Source organism: Panthera leo, chromosome F3 (genome assembly GCF_018350215.1).
Source record: "Panthera leo isolate Ple1 chromosome F3, P.leo_Ple1_pat1.1, whole genome shotgun sequence".
Lineage (NCBI taxonomy): Eukaryota > Metazoa > Chordata > Mammalia > Carnivora > Felidae > Panthera > Panthera leo.
This window is the reverse complement of record NC_056696.1, coordinates 11,427,849-11,447,364: the sequence shown is the minus strand read 5'-3', so window position 1 is coordinate 11,447,364 and position 19,516 is coordinate 11,427,849. Positions and strand designations below refer to the sequence as shown.

The following is a 19,516-nucleotide window of genomic DNA, read 5'->3' as shown; positions in this document are numbered from 1 at the left end:
ATTTGTCAACAACGCCTCAGAACAAATTGCATTACAGGCGGAAGTGTCAGGAAGAGGACTGAACACACGCCTTTCGCCTCCCTCTACTCTCCTTTTCCCGTTTCTATTGCCGTGGTTCTAGCTCCTCGGTCACAGCTAATGCTACTTCATAACCTAGGGGAGGCTTTTTAGAAGTCATCATTCCTGCACAGGGTTAAAACAAGTTCCCATTTCTTCACTCCCGGCAATGAAATCTCAAATGGACTGTGTTCTTTACAAAGTTTTTCAATCAGGAGTGAGACAGAAAGGAGAACGTTCATCAGTGAAGTATTAAGGGGCTGACATAACCTTGCTCCCCACAGACTATAAAGGAGGGATTTTTGTCTGTTCTCTGCTGTATCCATGGCTCCTAGGATTGGTGCCTGGCACAGAGAAGAGCTCAAGAGCGAGTCAGTGAGTGAATGAATACATGTTCTCTCAAAAAATGTGTGTATTTGTCTCAGAAGCAGCACAGAAAAATAGGTAAAGCTTGGATTATAAGAGCGGCAAAAACTGAGAACTGAATTCCCGCTTTAAGTTCTGTCTTCCCAAGACTAAAAATCTCTGTAGAGACCAGAAGCCCATACACAACTCATCTCCTTAACACTTCTGCCTAAGCACCAACACATGATATAGGGTCTCCAATAAATATTTCATTTACGGTAAAATAATTTTGTTCTCCATAATGTTATCTCTGATCATCAGAGACGTGCAACCTAAGCCAGATTTTCACTTCAGTCATACGGTCTGATTTCGCAATGTAGCTAAGCTCCCAATACGACACCTACCAAATCCACTTTCCCAGCATCATTCACCGCGAAGCGAATCTCTTCCTAAGTAGGACTCACACAGATGCAACTTCGCATTATTAATACGGGGCTTTCGAATTCACCTAGAGCTTTCCCACAGATTATCTCCTATCAAAACTCTGATGTGAGGTAAATATGTCTGTTTACCCAAATTACTAATAAATTGAGACTCAGATTCGGTAACTGGCCTGGAGTCATACCAGGTTCACACATAGTGCAGGAAGGGCAAAAACATAAGCGGTCTGAACAAAGGTCCTATCTGCCCACCTACCTGTTCATCTGGAAAACCGTAAGCTATTAACTAGCAGGTTCTGTCTCAATCACCCAATTAACCACACCAAGAACAGATGCACATTTGAATGCTTCTTTTTTTTTTTTTTCATGTTTATTGTTGAGAGACTGAGACAGAGCGCGAGCAGGGGAGGGGCAGAGAGAGAGGGAGACACAGAATCCGAAGCAGGCTCCAGGCTCTGAGCTGTCGGCACAGAGGCCGACACGGGGCTCGAACCCAGGAGCTGTAAGATCATGACCTGAGCGGAAGTCAGACGCTTAAGCGACTGAGCCGCCCCAGGTGCCCCTTGAATGCTTCTTGACAGTGATAACGGTAACATTAAGGCGGTTTGCCATGGTTACTTTTGAGAATAAAAATTGTTTCACTGTGGCCTTCTTATTTTCGGCTTATAATCAATTAGCAAAACCCCTTCACATTAGGTTCTGAAGCTTCCCCTCACTAGAAAGAAAGTGGGATGAAAAGTAATGGCAAAAATAATCCATTACTAGAAAGTTCTAATGCTGAGACTGTCCAAGACAGCTAGTGACTTTATCATAAAAGCAAAAAATAAAGATTTACCTTTAACTTAAGTGATTCTCCAAGTAACGTTCCCTTATAATCCGTTGTGTAGGTCCAATCGTATGGTTTAACAACTTCCTTGGAGTGTTCGCCCTCCGTCCTCAAATATTAAAATGAGAAGGATCAGATTCAGTAATGCAGAATATAGGCTGTCTGTATTCATATATCACACCAAGTTACATTCTACAAATAATGCAAACATCCTAATACATACATACATATACTTGTCATAATTCACTAATACAAGATCCTTCTTGGTTTGTCTGCATATTTACAGTTATTAAACTTGTCATATGCTGATGTGGTCTCTCCAATTAGTTAGTATAGTCCTTGAGGACACAGTTTAAAGGCGTTATTGGGGCACCTGGGTGGCTCAGTCGGTTAAGCGTCCGACTTCAGCTCAGGTCAAGATCTTGCGGTCCGTGAGTCCGTGAGTTCGAGCCCTGCGTCGGGCTCTGGGCTGATGGCTCGGAGCCTGGCGCCTGCTTCCGATTCTGTGTCTCCCTCTCTCTCTGCCCCTCCCCCGTTCATGCTCTGTCTCTCTGTCTCAAAAATAAATAAACGTTAAAAAAAAAATTAAAAAAAATAATAAATAAAGGCGTTATTATACTTCTTGGTATCTTGCAAGGTACCTAGTTAGTATACGATAGACACAAAATAAATAACTGCCAATTTGATTATCAAAGAAAACACGTTTTTCTTTATTTTAATGCTCCTCACATTTACAGTTCAAATCATCAGTAAACATTTTTCTTCAAAAACAGGAACAGTGAAGTACACAGCCTACTGTGTCTTCACCAAGGAACACTGAAAGCTCAAAAATGTAAACCTTGCATGGCTCAACTCAACCGTAATTCAATTTAACCCAACAAGTATTTAAAAGGTAGGGTAACTAATCTCCGTTTTATGGATGGGAAAAATGACTTCTAGAACGATCCAACTATTAAGTTAATAATAATACCTGCCCTTCACTCTCATAAAATACACATATCATGACAGAAGATTTCTGTCAACTCTTCTTTTTCATTTTTTTTTTAATGTTTATTTATTTTTGAGAGAGAGAAAGAGAGAGAGAGTGCAAGCAGGAGAGGGGCAGAGAGAGGGGGACACACTGAATCCAAAGCAGGCTCCAGGCTCTGGGCTGTCAGCTCAGAGCCCGAGGTGGGGCTCGAACTCACGAACCGCAAGATCATGACCTGAGCCGAAGTCAGATGCCTAACCGACTGAGACACCCATGCGCCCCACTCTTCTTTTTCACTTAACCCATAAATGTTGAGATTCTTACCTGCTTTCCTGCCACTCTTCGGCACAGGCTACTTTAAGCATTCCTTGATAGTTGTTTACACATCTTAAGGCATCCGTAGCGTTGAACTCAATCCCAAAGCCAGAGCCGTGCTGGATTCTTAAAACGTTGTCTCCAAACATCATTTCAGGCAGAGATGGCATATGTAATTCATCGGCTAACCTATGCAAAACCAAAAGTCAGGTAATATTTCCAATATGTGTATAATTATAAAGTGTGCAACAGAGGCAAAAATTTAAATGTGCCCTGAGTAAAGTTCTAAGGGACCCCAAAGAAGGCACGGGACTTTAGTGCAAGTGTTCTACGACAGCCACTTTAGCAGATCAGAAGGTTTTCTTTTCGATTTTCTTTTTTTTTAAGACTTCTGGATTTTTTTTTTTAATGTTTTTTTTTTTTTAATTTATTTTTGATACAGAGAGAGAGAGAGCATGAAGAGGGGAGGGGCAGAGAGAGAGGGAGACACAGAATCCGAAGCAGGCTCCAGGCTCTGAGCTGTCAGCACAGAGCCCGACACGGGGCTCAAACCCACAAACCGTGAGATCATGACCCGAGCCGAAGTTGGACGCTCAACCGACTGAGCCACCCAGGCGCCCCTGGATTTTTTTTTTTTAATGTTTATTTTATATATATAAAAATAAATATTTTAGTATTTATTTTTGAGAGAGTGAGCATGAGCATGAGAGAGGGGGAGAAAGAGGATCCAAAGCTCCATGCTGACAGCAGAGTGCCCGACACGGGGCTCAAACTCATGAACCCTGAGATCAGGACCTGAGCCGAAGTGGGCCACTTAACCGACTGAACCACCCAGGTGCCCCGAGACTTCTGCATTTTTGAACAGTTACACAGCTATTATTGTTAGATAAGGTAAAATAACACTATATTAAAGAATATATTCTTACATAAATCCAATAAAAGATCACACATATCCTAAGATCACAATTACCCTCTTTCTAATTGCTTTAGATTTATTTCCAATCAGACATACCAATCAAGTCTTGCATACATATTAAAAACAAACAAGCCAAGAAAACTACATGAACAAATTAAACAATGGAAAAAAATACTGATTCCTACTAGAAACATCTATTTCATTCCTGGGTCATCAAAGGCCCACCACTTTCAAGAATAAATATGGGTTCCAATCCTCCTATGACTGTCTAGGAGATGACCTAACATACCACAGTCTCATGTTTCCATAAGCTTCATGTTTCTGGTAGACTTTTTGTTCTTACACAATTATATTAATTAAAGTTACGAAGAAAATATAGCAATTAAAGATGCTGTCTCTTGTAGGAAAACAACTTTTCCAGTATAATTCTCAAATTGTCATGTTTTATTTTTTTTAATGTTTTATTTTATATTACAGACAGAGAGAGACAAAGCGTGAGCAGGGGAGGGGCAGAGAGATGGAGACAGAATCCGAAGCAGGCTCCAGGGTCCAAGCTGAGACAACTCAACACAGAGCCCGACGCGGGGCTCAAACTCACAAGCAGTGAGATCATGACGCTTAACCAACTGAGCCACCCAGGTGCCCTGCCTTGTCACAAGTTTTAAAAGGTGGTAATGAAGAAGGCAAAAGCACCAAGGCTGATGAGGGAAACCAGCACTTGCTTACATGGATTTCTGGAAGGATTGTGCAAATCTACAGTCTATCCCCTGGGGCACCAATTAGGGAGAAAGTACCGGGAATTTCATCAAATTTATTTTCTGACTCCAAAGGGCAGCAATGGGAAATCTGTAATAAAAAAATAATCTCCAATGCAGAAAAGAGCTATACACATTGACATTCAAAACCATCTTATTTATAATAGTAAAAGAGAAATACTTGGAATGTCCGAATATAAGGAAATAAACCATAATGTAAACTTCGGTCTATCCATACGATGAATGAAACATTATAGAATCGTTAAAAATGTTTAACAAGAAAATATAATAATGTAGAAAAATGTTTATGACACAATAGTAATAATAGTAATAATAATAATAATAAAAATAGTAATAAAAAATAATAATAATAGTAATACATCTGTGTATGTATGTGTGCACCTATCAGTGATTTAACATTTTAAGCTGCACATCTTTAAGGTATCTAATAATGTTAATTGTTCATCATAAATTTAAGTAAAATGTATTCATTATCAGGAAATAGAAAATATTGGGATGCCTGAGTGGTTCAATGGGTTAAATGTCCGACTTTTTTTTTTTTTTTAAGCATTTATTTATTTTTGAGAGACAGAGCGCGCGTGGGGTAGAGGCAGAGAGAGGAGACACAGAATCCGAAGCAGGTTCCAGGCTCTGAGCGAGCTGTCAGCACAAAGAGCCCGACGTGGCGTTCGAACCATGAGATTATGACCTGAGCTGAAGTCTGATGCTCAACTGACTGAGCCACCCAGGCGCCTGAAGTGTCTGACTCTTGATCTCAGCTCAGGTCTTGATCTCGGGGCCGTGAGTTCAAGCCCCCACGTTGGGTTTTGTGCTGGGCGTGAAGCCTGCTTAAAAAAAAAAAAAAAGGAAATAGAAAATATCAAGTATTAGAGAGATTAACACACCTATGTTCATAGCAGCACTATTCACAATTGCCAACATGTGGAAACCACCTAACGTCCACTCACAGATGTACGGATAAAGGAAACATGGTTTATCCACACAACGGAACACAATGCAACCTTAAAAAAAAAGAAGGAAATTCTGCGATATGCAACAACGTGGATGAGCCTTGAGGGCCTCATAAACCAGTCCCAGAAAGACAAACACTGCATGATTCTACTTAAATGATGTATCTAAAATAGTCACATTTACAGAATCACAAAATGGAATTGTGGGGGCGCCTGAGTGGCTCAGTCGGTTAAGCGTCCGACTTCAGCTCAGGTCACGATCTCACGGTCCGTGAGTTCGAGCCCCATGTCGGGCTCTGTGCTATCAGTTCAGAGCCTGAAGCCTGCTTCGGATTCTGTGTCTCCCTCGCTCTCTGCCCCTCCCCCACTCACGTTCTGTCTCTCTCTATCAAAAAATGAATAAACGTTAAAAAAAATTTTTTTTTAAAAAGTGGAACGGTGGTTACTAAAGGTTGGGGGGGTGGGGAAAGAAGTTACTAATCAACAGACACAAATTTTCAGTCAAGCAAGAGGAATAAGCTCTAGAAATCTGCTGTACCTGTAGTTAATAATAAAGCATTGTAAACTTCAAAACGTGTAAAGAGGGGAACTACAAAAGACCCTGAATAGCCAAAGCAATCTTGAGAAAGAAGAACAAAGATAGAGGTATGATGCTCCCTGATTTCAACAAAGCTATAGTAATCAAAACAGTACAGTGCTGGCTCAAAAACAGACACACTGATCAATGGAACAGACTAGAGAGGCCAGAAATAAGCCCACACTTATATGGTCAATTCATCTCTGACAAAGGAGGCAAGACTATACGAAGAGGAAAAAATAGTCTCTTCAATAAGTGGTGTAGGGAACACCGGAAAATTACATGCAAAACAATGAAACTGAGCGTTGCTTGGGTGGACCCGTTGATTGAAAATCCGACTCTTGATTTTGGCTTAGGTCATGATCCCAGCGTCATGAAATCCAGCCCTGTGTCGGGCTCCATGCACTGAGCATAGCACTTGCTTGCTTGAGATTCTGAATCTCTCTCCCTCTCCCTAACTCATGCACACACACGCTCTCTCTCTAAAATATAAACAAACAAAGAAAAAGAATGAAACTGAACCACTTTCTTACACCATACACAAAAATAAAATCAAAATTCAAAATAGATTAAAGACAATTTCATTGTAAGCCCAGAAACTATAAAACTCCTAGAAGGAAATATTGGGCAATAAACTCCTTGACATCAGTCTTAGCAATATTTTTTGGATCCGTCTCCTCAAGCAAGGGCAACAAAAACAATAAATAAATGGGACTCCATAAAACTAAAAAGCTTTTACAGAGCGAAAGAAACCATCAACAAAATGAAAAGGCAATTTACCCAACGGGAAAAGATATTTGCAAATGAAATAACCAATAAGGGATGAATATCCAAAATATGTAAAGAACTCACACAACTCAATAAAAAAAAAAAAAAAAAAACAAACACCCAAACAATCTAATTAAAAATGGGCAGAGCAGCTAAAAATAAAAATAAAAATGGGCAGAGCAGCGGAATAGACATTTCTCCAAAAAAGACATACAGATACATGAAAAGATGCTCAACATTACTAATCATCAGGAAAACGCAAATCAAAACCCTATTGAGATATCTGCCTATCAGAATGGCTAAAATTAAAAAGACAAGAAATAACAAGTGTTAACAAGGATGTGGAGAAAAGGGAACCCTCATATACTGTTGATGGGAATACAAAATGGTGCAGCCATTTTGCAGTCTATGGAAGACTATGGAGGTTCCTCCAAAAATTAAAAATAGAACTACCATACGATCCAGCAATTGTACTTGTGGGTATTTATTTGAACAAAACCAAAACACCAATTTGCAAAGATATATGTACCCCAATGTTCACTGCAGCATTATTTACAATAGCCAAGATATGAAAGCAACTGGTGTCCGTCGAAGGATAAATGGATAAAGATATAAATATAGACAGATATATACACACACATACTTCCAAGAAAAAAAAAGTGCAAACTCCCAAGGGGGAAAAAAAATTTATTACAAACATAGATCTCATGTTAAGTATTTCTACTACAATAAAGCAAAATTTAAAAAAATTTTGTTTAATGTTTATTCATTGTTGAGAGAGGGAGAGAGAGAGAGAGAGAGAGAGAGAGAGAGACAGGGGAGAGTGAATGGGGGAGGGGCAGAGAAAAGAGGGGACAGAGGATCCAAACTGACAGCAGAGAGCCGGGTGCATGTGAGGCTCGAACTCACAAACCATGAGATCATGACCTGAGCCCAAGTCTGACCAGGCCACCGAGGGGCCCCTACACCAAGATTTAAAAAAAAAAAAAAAAAATTAAATACTTCAAAGATTAAATAAGATGAAGACTGAATGTATTAGGACAAAAATTCCATAAAAAAGCACTCAATTAAATAAATTTTAACTACTTAATGGAATAACGCACACATGAAATAAGACATGATTCTGAATTTTCCCCAATATATACCTGAAAAAATCTAGGGGTCTTACAAAATACTCCGGTTATGTACATAAAATAATTAGTCACTAATTTACACTGCTAAACCATCCTTTCATGACTCTCTTCCCTGGTGACTTCCTCTGCCTGAATCTTAAAATACCCTAGGGTTCCCTAGGATACCATCCCATAACCTTTCCTTTTCTTCAGGATGACTTCTACATGATCCTAGGTCACGCCCAAGGCTCCAGATGTCAACTATAAGCTGATGATTCCCAAATCTAAACCCACCGACAGTCATTTTTTGGAGTTCCAAGACAAATGCCCACCACTCTAGAACCCCCACGCGACTCACACTTCAACCATCTCAACTCATCCTCTAGCCAACAACTGCCCCCATCTGGTCCTCCTCCTGTGCCCACCGTGTTCAATGGCGAGGCTTCCCATTCCTATTCCCAAGCCAGAAATCTTCTCATCGGCATAGATTTCTCCTCTCTCCTCCCTCCTGCTGTCAAGTGGCCATCCAGGCACCTAATCTCCTGAAACCTCTCCTCTCCTCTGCCCTTTCTAACTGGTCTCCTTACCCAGTCCTGTGGCCTTCCGATCCATCCTCCGCATCCCACACCCCCCCCCCCCAACCCCCGAGAAATCTTTCCGAGTGCACATCTGCCCAGGTCACTCCTTCGTACAAAAGGACACCGGCGGGAGCCCCCATACAATACCAACTCCTCAGCCTGGCATACAAATTCCCTCAGTAGCTCCACTCCCCTGGGGCCCTCCCATTTCCCACTACTCCCGCTCTGGTACCTCTCGCTCCAACCAGGCAGAAACGGTTCTTCGAACAAATGGAGGCCCGCACTCTCCCCGGCCTCCCGGCTTTACACGTGTCCCCTGACAGCCCCAAACTCTGTCCAGATCCTGTTCAGGCATCACAAACGCCTCCCGGCTCGCCCCATGCCTGGCCTCCCGGCTTCACACACGCGACCACCCCCACCCCGTGCCTCTGATTTTCATCAAGATCCACTCGGGCATCCGAATTTCCCGGACGCCTTGTCCCCTCTCAACGATCTCAAATAACCTCGCGTACACGTCTCTATCCGTTATTCACCCGGCATTACAATGGCCTCTCCGTCTCTCTCCTAAGACGGTCAATTCCTGCAAGAGGCTCTTTCATCTGCCGTATCTCAAGCGCCTGGCACAGCACCTGACGCGCTCAAAACCCAAGCACATGTATCATCCCCGCTATCGACCCCCAAGAAAACCGGGCCCAGCCACTCAGGAAGCAACGGTCTAAAGGTGTGGCAGGCTGGGGCAGGTAGGGACCTGCGGCGAGGGCGAAGTCCACCGGAACAGTCAAGCGCCGCTCAAACCCGGGCGGAGTGACAGTTGCACGAAGGCAGCGCCTGGCGAACCCCCCACCGCAGGGCGGGAGGTGGCGACAGGATTCTCTCCCGATGTCATTTCGAAGGTCCCGTCCTCAGGGACGGAGCCTCCGCCCCGGGGAGGGTTGGGGCTGCGTGCAGCTCGCCCTGCCTCCCGCCCAGGCCCAGCTCCCCGGCCCGCGCCCCGCGCCGCGTCGCGTCCCGAGTCCCGGAGCCTCACTTCTCCACATCCGCTGACTTCATGATGTGGGTTTTGGCCGCCGTCAGCTTCCAGGGCCCGAAGGAGAAGTCCTGGTGGCTGCTCTGGAAGCCGTGGATCATCATGGCCGAGGCGGCGCCGGCGCGGGCCTCGCGGAACAGGCTGGAGCAGCGGCGGCAGCGGCGGCGGCCGACACCGGTTCCTCCGCCTCCGTCCAGCCCAGCCCCCTCGGCTTCCGAGCCGTCCATGCCCAGCCCCTTCCCGCCCCGCCCCCTGCCGGCCGACCCGGACGCAGGCCCTCCTTTCCGCCTACCCCGCCCTTTCGATTTTTGCTTCCGGGACCAGGCGCCAATGTTGCGTGACCCACGTCTGACGTCACGATGCACCGGAAAACAGCATAGGGGAGAAAACGCTGAGGGGCGGGGCTTCGGCGGCAGTGGGTGTGGTCAGGGACGCACCGCCCCCGTCCCCGGACTCGTTGGATCGTCATCCGATACTTGCTGGTACCGATGGGAGTCCTTAACGGAATGCCGGAGGTGGAGAAAGCGAGTTCTACAAGGCCTTTCCGGACCTCGCAAGGCAGTGTGATTACCTTGCATTTTGGCGAATCGTTGTGCAAAGGAGAGGCCCCTATATTCTTCTGTTGAGGCCACAGAACAGAAATCCTTGTAATTTAGGAGGTCCTGCACCAAGCGTTACATGATTTAGAAGTGGACACGTAACTACTTTTAACTAAGACAGACTCCTGTCAAAAATTTCATCCTTCGGACAGGTCAAGGCTCTCCTGGTCCAGGCCCCTGATATGGTGGAAGCAATACCGGAGAGACCGGTGCTAAATCCACTTCTGCAGTGCTGTTTTGTGCATCCTTGGGCAAATCACTTAACTGATGATTTGGGGTTCAGTTGCCGCAAAACAGCATGGCTTGGTGTTAGGACATTTCCCAAATCTGTCTTTCCGGTCTCGTTTCCAGAAACTCCCTCTTAGCCCTACCCATCTGCACTCAGCCTTACTTCTAAGCCCTTATTCTTGCTGTTCTCTTAAACCTATTAAGCGTATTCAGACCTATCCCGTTTCAGACTCAACCTGGCACCTTTTAAAAATATAGATTCTCCAGCCCCTGGGCCTCACCCTAGCCAAGGAATGATTTGCCTTGATCAGATACGTCTTCAAAAGGCTTTTCCTAAACCCTGGAGCTGGATGTACTTATTTCTTTCTCTGGGCCAACATGTTGATTTAAATCAACTTCAGTGTCCACTCATCCAAATGATTGTCAAAATGTAAGCACTGCTATTTGCCAACCATTCGTTTTATTACAAAAATAGCACTCTCACCCTGTCTTACAACAGAGCTTGACAATGGAATTCCTAGACATGATTTCAGCGATACAAGGCAGGACTGCCTTCCCCTTGAAATGTGTGTTATCTATCTATCTATCTATCCATTTATCTATCCAATTTCATCTAAAATTTCAAATACTCCTAGATAGGGCAACGGGCCACTGATTTGCTTAATCGGTCATTTACATCTTAGTCTAAATGATTTTATTATAGCATCTTCTGTAAGCTGGCCTTGACAGAGAAGTACCAGGCCACACTATCCAGACCTGAGTCAGTGCTTTCCCACCTACCCTTCCAAAACATTTGTCCTCCTCCCAGATTTTCCTAGGCAAGATATGATGAAGACTGCCTATTAGAAGGAGTTTTTAATTTAAATTTAAAATCTAACATTTTAACCCGTTGTCTCTATGGCCTCCAATTCAGCAACTTATTAGAGTTTTTAAGACTAAAATTCTTGAGAGTACAAAGAAACAAATCTTTAAAGGTACAATTTAAAGCACTCACACATTAGAGGAGTGCCTGGATTGCTTAACTGGTTAAGCATTCGACTCTTGGTTTCAGCGCAGGTCATAATCTCACGGTTCATGAGTTCAAGCCCCCAGTTGGGCTCTGTGCTGACAGTGCAGAGCCTGCTTGGGATTCTCTCTCTCCTGCTCTCTCTGCCCCTGTCCTGCTCATGCTTTCTCTCTCTGTCTCTCAAAATAAATAAATAAAGAAAGATAAAGCACTCACACATTAGAGAGATATTTAGGCATTAACTGGGTACTGTCCATCCCCATTCAAGTATTATCATGCAAAAACTATCTGCTTTATAAAACTGGTTCTAGGGAAGGCATAATACCTGGGACGTGATTCTTCAGCTAGATTGGACAAAGGATGTTTGAACCGCAAAATCAAGCCATCTACCACTCAAGTTTGTCAAGATTCAGTTCTGAGAACAACCAACGGGTTATTATAGAAATTTGCTCATTACACAGGCTTTTTGGGGCACTGAACTGTGGTGACAGAATCTGTGTTAGGCCTAAGGACACAGCAGGAAATAAGACAGGCAAGATCCCTTTCGTCTTAGAGCTTTCATGATAATGGAGGAGACAGGTAATAAGTAAGTAAACAAATACGATTTATAATTTCATAAATGGATAAGTTCTGTGCAGAAAATTAAGCAACTTAGGTAGAAACAGTTAAGTTGTGTGTGTGTGTGTGTGTGTGTGTGTGTGTGTGTGTGTGTTTGGGGACAGAGAGCAGACTGTACAGATGGAGTGATCAGACGAGCCCATTACTGGGAGTGTCTAGGAGATGAGTCGAAAAATGTGGGCATGGGCCAAATTGAGAAGGAACTTGAATGTCATGCTGAAGAACCTGGGACTTTTTCCAATGGGTGATTAGGGGCCACTGCCTCCGTGAGATAGTGTGATGGCCTAAACTTGTGTCTTCAAAGTGAGATCCATGCACACGTATCCTCATACTGCAAAATGCATTGGAGGGGAGGAAGAAAATATTAACACTTCTATTTATATTTATCTCCCGCCTTTTTTAGTTCTGTTTTTGTGCATGTTTCATAATGTATATAATATATCACATATTCATGTGTATTTTATTTGCAAACAAATATTGGGATGTGTGCTCGATTTTTTACAGATATTAATGTCAAGTGATCAAATGACCTTGTGGACCATCGACCTACTTGAAGGCAGTAGTCGAGGGGTTAGAGAGGCGAGGACAGATATGGGAGAGGGCTAGGTGACTGATTGGATGTTAGAGAAGCATCCGGTCTGTGGCCTGGATATCACAACACCGTAATCAGGATGCCTGTCAACTAACCTGTGTATTCTGCGATGACAAAGAAAGACAGGGACCCCCAAGAGAAAAGACACGATCATATAAAAAGAGAGGAAAAGGAATTTTCTGAGGAAGAGCCTGTGGAAACGAAGTCCGACTTGCTTTGTTCCCCCATATGTGAAATTCCAGATGATGCACATGGGCACGGAATGCTAAGATCTGTGTGAGGCGGGGGCGTTTCTAGAAGAAAGATCGTGGTCATTAAACAGTAGATATTGTTCAAGTATGTATATGGCATCAGTTATAATTTGATTTAACTGTCTCTTCTGTTTCAGAGTGATTCCCTTCTGCTCTGCAAGAGAGCATGCAGAAAGATGAACCTTAAAACTGCAAACAATTTGGCCACGTTGCCCATCTACAAGGCTGCCCAGCTTCTCCTTCGTTCTAGGGGTTCAGGGTCTGTGAACTGACTCCGATCTGGGAATTAGGGAGCAGCTGTGGCTTCCGTGGCGATCCCAGTTTGTTTGTTTCACTATACTCGGGGTTGTGTTGGTAGTACACGTCAAGGGGAACCTTAAGGTATCGCTCATCTATTTCTGGCCTCGGGACCCACTGTCAGTTACCCCCGCATTCCCAAGATCTCTGTGGGTCAACCCGTTCTGATGATCACTCTGTCTTTGCTGCCTATTATAGTCACCGTTGCCTCTGGCCGGTTAAGTACCGCTATTTGGGTTTTGCCATCTTGGACATCGCTACATCCTCACGGAAATCATGGAGTCCACTCTTAATGGCACATCTCCTATCTCCATCCCTGCCTTGCAGAAGCCAGCCAACGAAACACCCCTCAAGGATGGCGGTGCCCCTTCCGTCAGTGTATTTCTGGGTAAAGGGCACGGACTCTAGTCCTCTCGGGACATAATTAGGAGGCGGATGAGCAGGTGACGTGAGCGAAATCCATGCCAACGTGCTTGTCCCCTACATCTTTGCGTTACTTCTCCGTTAAACGAAAGAAACTCGGGATCTCTAGTTCCGGCATCACGGGTCATGGTTGAGATCAAGTTGCAGTGAGCCTACTGAACGAACGAGTCCCAGCTGCTCACACCAGCACATCGAATCCACAGACCGGCTTATTCGGCTCTCTGTAAAATTACATTCCTCCTTCGCTGGACCAGCATCCTCAGCATGGAAATACAGATTTCCTGGAATCTGGCTGCTGGTTTCCTGGAATCTTGCCAACATAAGTTACCAAATTATTGCGATTCGTTTGCTGTTTACAAGTTCTAGATGTGACTTTGCATCTTGCCCTCTGGATGCCCTGACAGTGAATATAGCTAAGGATCCAGAAGCCACGAGAAGGGGTAGGTGTTGGGCGCAGAGAGAACTGGCACCCTCTTGCCAGGTGTCTGCCTCAAAGGAGGTCATCCTAGAGCCTTGAAGCAAACCAGGACCATCTTAAAGACAGGAAGGGGGCTAGCGATTGAGGGAACAGGGTATTTAAAGTTTTCTCAAATCTCACTGCCTCAGCGCTAAACGTCCCACTCGGGCGTCGAATATATGTTCTAAAGTCCCCAAAGAGGCCTGTGAGCTACGGGCACCTGGGTGGCTCGGTCATTTACGCATCTGACTTTAGCTCAGGTCACGATCTCATGGGGTGTGAGTTTGAGCCCCATGTTGGGCTGTCTGCTGGAGCCTGCTTCAGATCCTCTGTCTCTCTCTCTCTCTCTCTGCACCACTCTCTCTCTCTCTCAACAATAAATAAACATTTAAAAAAAAAGAGGCTTGCAGGTCGTCTACCTGCAAGGCCATCACTGTGGCTCATTTTGTGCTATTGTAGCTTCATAGCTCTAACAGGCCAGAGATACTTATAACAGGTGACCATAGACACTCCCTGAATTTCTTGCTTACAGTGCACGAGGCCAAGGATTTAAGCTGTATATTCTATTCCCGTTTAATGTTCCCCCTGAAATTTCCAACATGCGTACTTCCCAAAGCCTATTAGTTTATACGACTACCCTCCTCTCAGACAACATAAGGATCTTGGCATGCTTTCATCCTGACCGCTCATCTCACTTTATGTATATTATTTTCCTCCTGTGCTTTAAAAAAAAAAAAAAAAATCCATTCTCTGGCTCCCTGTTTTCACTAGCTGCCTAAACTGATTTTTTTTTTTTCAAAAACCCTCAAAAGGAATTGTACTTGTATCAAAACCAAACAGAGGAGGTGGCGGTCGGGACCCTTTGGTCCCTTCCGACGTGGGCAAGGAGAAGAAAAGTTCTTATGAAAGGTGGAGATGGGGCGCCTGGGTGGCTCGGTCGGTTGGGCCTCCGACTCCGGCTCAGGTCATGATCTTGTGGTCTGTGAGTTCGAGCCCCGCATCGGGCTCTGTGCTGACAGCTTGGAGCCTGGAGCCTGCTTCGGATTCTGTGTCTCCCTCTCTCTCTGCCTTCCACCGTTCACGCTCTCTCTCTCTCAAAAATAAACATTAAAAAAAGAAAGGTGGAGAGGAGCAGCAGACATGTGAGATGTTTTGTAAGCCCCCGCAGCACAGAGAGCAGCTCACAGTGGGTTAGCCTAGGGCCTAGAAGTGTCTCCTGACTTAAATGCCTGTAGAGAATATTAAACACAAAGCACATTCCCTAAGGGAGCATCTTAGTCACGTTACTCTTGGTTGACAGTAACAGAAACCCTCTTCAAACTAGCTTTAGCAAAGTAGTCTATTCTACGTGTTTAAGAAGCTTCCTGGTAGACATCTTGATAGCCATTTCTTGGTTCACGTTTTAAATTTCCAGAAGGGAGAATCTGACTGGCTCAGCTCGAGTCCCGTGTTCAGCATAGCCCAGTCAGCATGACTAAATGGGGCCACGTTAGTACAAGCCTCTCGACTTTGGAGACAATGGTTCTCAGAGATAGATATACACCCCCCACCCCCAGTGTTTGTAACAGTGGGCTTTGGGCTGATTAGGGGAGAAACAGAAGGGTTTTTAAGTATGTGTTATAGTTAGTAAAGGCAAGCCCCACTGGGGACAGAAAATATTGGCAGAATGGGATATGAAAAAAGAAGTTGCAAGAGAAGTTATGAAATTTTACCTCTACGTACGTTACAGTTTTCTGTGACCCAAAACAGACCCGATGTCTCATCAACACTTTGGCAAGGTTTGGGGACCCGCAAAAGGATGGAATAAAGGTGTGGACCAGGTTATTCCGAAAGTCAACAATAAAACTATGTAGGCTCACCAAATTTGCAAAACGGGGGGGTATCTACTTACAGGTCAGTCTTCTAGTCTTCAATAGTTACTGCTATAACCCGATATACGCCCATTTGGATTAGGAGAAACCCAATCGATGAGAATGAACACTCCTCCTTAGGCCTCTGAGGCATTTCTTTGAATTTACCCAGGGCCGATGTGACTTTTCACCTGCCTGGAGAGCTGCTGAGCGCCAGGAAGCAGCTGGCCATCCAGAGAGCTGGGGGTCCCTAGCTGTGTTGAGACCCTCTCAGAGCACTCGAATGGCTGATAGTGGTGACCATGTTGGGAATCAGTAGCACTGTTTGTGTTAATTTTTTGGTCTTTGATGTTCACGTTGGGCATCGCGGTTTTGTTTTTTTTTTTTAATTTTTTTAACGTTTATTTATTTTTGAGACAGAGAGAGACAGAGCATGAACGGGGGAGGGTCAGAGAGAGGGAGACACAGAATCCGAAACAGGCTCCAGGCTCTGAGCTGTCAGCACAGAGCCCGACACGGGGCTCGAACTCACAGACTGCGAGATCATGACCTGAGCCGAAGTCAGCTGCTTAACCGACTGAGCCACCCAGGCACCCCGGGCATCGCAGTTTTAATTACACAAACGTTGTAGCGCTTTGTTGGGTCATGCATATGATAGAGGGACCCGTTGTGACTGTTAGCTTCAGGCGCATGGCATGCCACAGTGGCAGAAAAGCTGACAGACCATAAATGACGCTATTTTAGGATCTGTTATAAAGGGAAACAGGGGTACTATCTCTTTGTGACAATAATGTGAACTTTTGGAGTCACTGGTCCATTTCATAGAGAATTGGTGGTGTTTCAGTACATAGGTGGGCATTTGGGGACTCGGGAAAATATATACACACAGAAGACCTTGATTCGAACGTTATCTGGAAAGGTTGTGAGGAAAATTACCGGATGATTCTTCAATAAGACAGATTACAGATTTCGAAAGTGTTTTTATAGCACTAGACTCTGGTACAGGTAGATGCGTGTGTGTGCCTTAATTCGGGTAACAAATACAAAGTTATAAAACTCCAGAGAGTTTTATATGCACAGATTTTTATGCACAGTTTTATATGCACAGTTTTTTATGCACAAATTTACTCGGGGAACTACACCGTATGCTAATGTCCGAAGGCAGGAATGAGCAAGTGAACCAGGGATTCTAAGGCCGCCAGCCGAGAAACACGGATTAAAAACAAAACGAATAGGGGCGCCTGGCTGGCTAAGTCAGAGAAGCATGCGACCCTTGATCTCGGGGTTGTGAGATCGAGCCCCATGCGGGGTGTAGAGATGGCTTAAAATAAGTAAATAAGTAAGTAAGTCAATAAAATAAAATAAAAAACACAACAACAAAATGAGCATCCGTGCTCTTTTTGCTCTCAGGAATCCATGCTCTTTTTGTCCAGGGATGCTGTATGGCCAAAATATTTTTCTTTCTTTTTCCCCCCGCTTCTTTTGTAGCCAAAACAAGGATAAAAGAAACTGAGGCAAGCTACGGGGCCGGGAACTTGAATGGCTAAAACAGGCTTTCTTTCTGAAAGCACAAGCCTCAACGTAAAATTCAGACCCTGGAGGCAGGGATGAGCTGGTCGAGGCGGGGTGGGGGACAACAGGGCTGAGATCTGGGGGGATCCTCAGTTGGAATCAGGCCTCTTCCTTGGTGGACACAAGCGGACATCTAGCACAGAGCCTCGCAAAGGCCCTTGCCCGGTAAGCGGTCCATCGGCATAAATAAATGCAGCCGCAGCAGTGGAGAAAGGCCCAGGGCACGCGGGTCGCTCAGAGCGTCGCTCGTTCTCAAGTGTGGTCCTGAGGCCACGTGCACCCCGGAACCACTTAATCCGCCATCTCTAAGAGTGGGATCTGATTCCAGAGGGGTACTTCGTTTTTAGCAAGCCCTCCACACTAGTCTTAGGTACGTGAAACTCAGAATCTTCAGAACACAGCAACCCCGGAGGCAGCTTTCACCCAGAAAGAGAGAGCACTGGGCTGTTGGGAGAAAATGTGATGTCCCTACAAATTGCTGGTCACGGTGTTTTTCTTCTGCCGGGAGGGGTGTGTCGGCGTGTATGCACCCCTGTGTGCTTGGAAGGGGTGGAGCCTGATGCTAAAAATAGTGATGACCGTAATTATCATGTTTTGGACACCTATTCTGTGTCAGACACTGGGATAAGTTACTTACAAAATGAGTTCATTTAATTCTTTTTTTTTTTTTTTGAGTGTATGTATTTTGGAAGAGGGAGGGGCAGAGAGAGAGAGGGAGAGAGAGAGATCCAGAGCAGGCTCCGCACTGTCAGCACAGAGCCTGACACGGGGCTCGAACCCGCGAGCGGTGAGATCGTGACCCGAGCCAAAATCAAGAGTCGGATGTTGGACGGAGGGAGCCACCCGCGCATCCCCGTTTCATTCTTCACATGAATAGGGGCGCCTGGGTGGCTCCTTCGGTTAAACACCGACTTCGGCTCAGGTCATGATCTCGCGGTTCGTGAGTTCGAGCCCCGCGTAGGGCTCTGTGCTGACGTCTCGGAGCCTGGAGCCTGCCTCGGATGCTGTGTCTCTCTCTCTCTCTGCTCCTTCCCCACTCGTGCTCTGTCTCTCAAAAATAAATAAACATTAGAAGAAAAATTTATTCTTAACATGAATAAAATTTAACTTACGCTCTTCTTTTACGTTAAAAACATAGTATGATCTCAGCTTCAGCTAAGCGTATTTGTGAGACACCTGATGTAGACCGTGACCCATGTCCCGCCAACCTATGCGTAGGGCATCCTAATTTCAGCAAAGGGGCTACAGGTAACTGAAACTGTTCCCGGGGGCCGCCGGGCCAGGATTCTGGATGGGTAGACTATCTGCTGAGCACTGAGGTCCCCTGGGTAATGGCAGGACTTAGCAGGGACAGGCAACGGAAGGCCAGTTGCCAAGTCTCTCAGACAGGCCTGGAGACGACAGAGCGGAGGACGGTGGGAGAACGATAAAGTGGGGTGATTTGGCCTCAGAGGGTAGGGGGTTCAGGGAGTGTTGGAAAAGCAATGGTTCTGAAGCACCACCGTCGAGTAAGGAGACTGAAACCCACCACCATATACGGGGTCGGGAAGAATGAGCCACCCAGCTCACGAGGGCTGCGAGGGACGCAGAGTCCTCACGGAAAGATTTCAGTTAAGGACGCTGAAAGGAGCAGTCTATACACAGCTTAAAAACGTACGTAAGAATTTGTTTTTCATGGATATCGGTGAACGGCACCCCCATCTCCTTCCTTCCCCTCTCCTTTGCTCTCTCTCTCATTCTCTCTCTCTCTCTCTCTCTTTCCCACCCCTGGGCCTTTGCACAAACCCCTCTGGCCTGAGAATGTCCGTCCTCCCGCCCCATCTGGCTCACTCATCATAAATTCCTTCAGACGTAGGCCCCGGTGTTCTGTCTTTGAGAAAATCTTCCCTCCCCACCTATCCTGTCAGAATGAAATGTTTCTTTCATGCTGTCACCGAACCTTCTCTTCAGCATCATCAAAGCTCTT

At 45.1% G+C, this 19,516-nt stretch overlaps 1 protein-coding gene and 1 long non-coding RNA gene across 4 annotated transcripts in view; one reads left to right on the top strand and one right to left on the bottom strand.

Moving 5' to 3' along the window:
- TIPRL (TOR signaling pathway regulator) overlaps window positions 1-9,878 on the bottom strand; it is a 31,987-nt gene extending 22,109 nt beyond the window's left edge. Inside the window, exons 1-3 of one of the 3 annotated variants that reach the window (XM_042925320.1) lie at window positions 9,658-9,878; window positions 2,963-3,142; window positions 1,678-1,777 (exon numbers count right to left, since the gene is read on the bottom strand). In XM_042925320.1, coding sequence (XP_042781254.1) covers window positions 1,678-1,777; window positions 2,963-3,142; window positions 9,658-9,761 — 384 coding nt within the window. In that variant the 5' untranslated portion in view covers window positions 9,762-9,878. Of the gene's footprint in view, window positions 1-1,677; window positions 1,778-2,962; window positions 3,143-8,862; window positions 8,973-9,378; window positions 9,602-9,657 lie in introns of those variants that run through there. The other 2 variants (XM_042925322.1, XM_042925323.1) reach the window with 2 other exon arrangements.
- A 215-nt stretch (window positions 9,879-10,093) lies between these two features.
- On the top strand, window positions 10,094-14,395 carry LOC122211824. Its single transcript, XR_006198859.1, has 3 exons — window positions 10,094-10,914; window positions 11,802-12,076; window positions 13,089-14,395. It is a non-coding gene; the product is annotated as an uncharacterized LOC122211824 (long non-coding RNA).
- The last annotated feature ends 5,121 nt before the right edge of the window (window positions 14,396-19,516 follow it).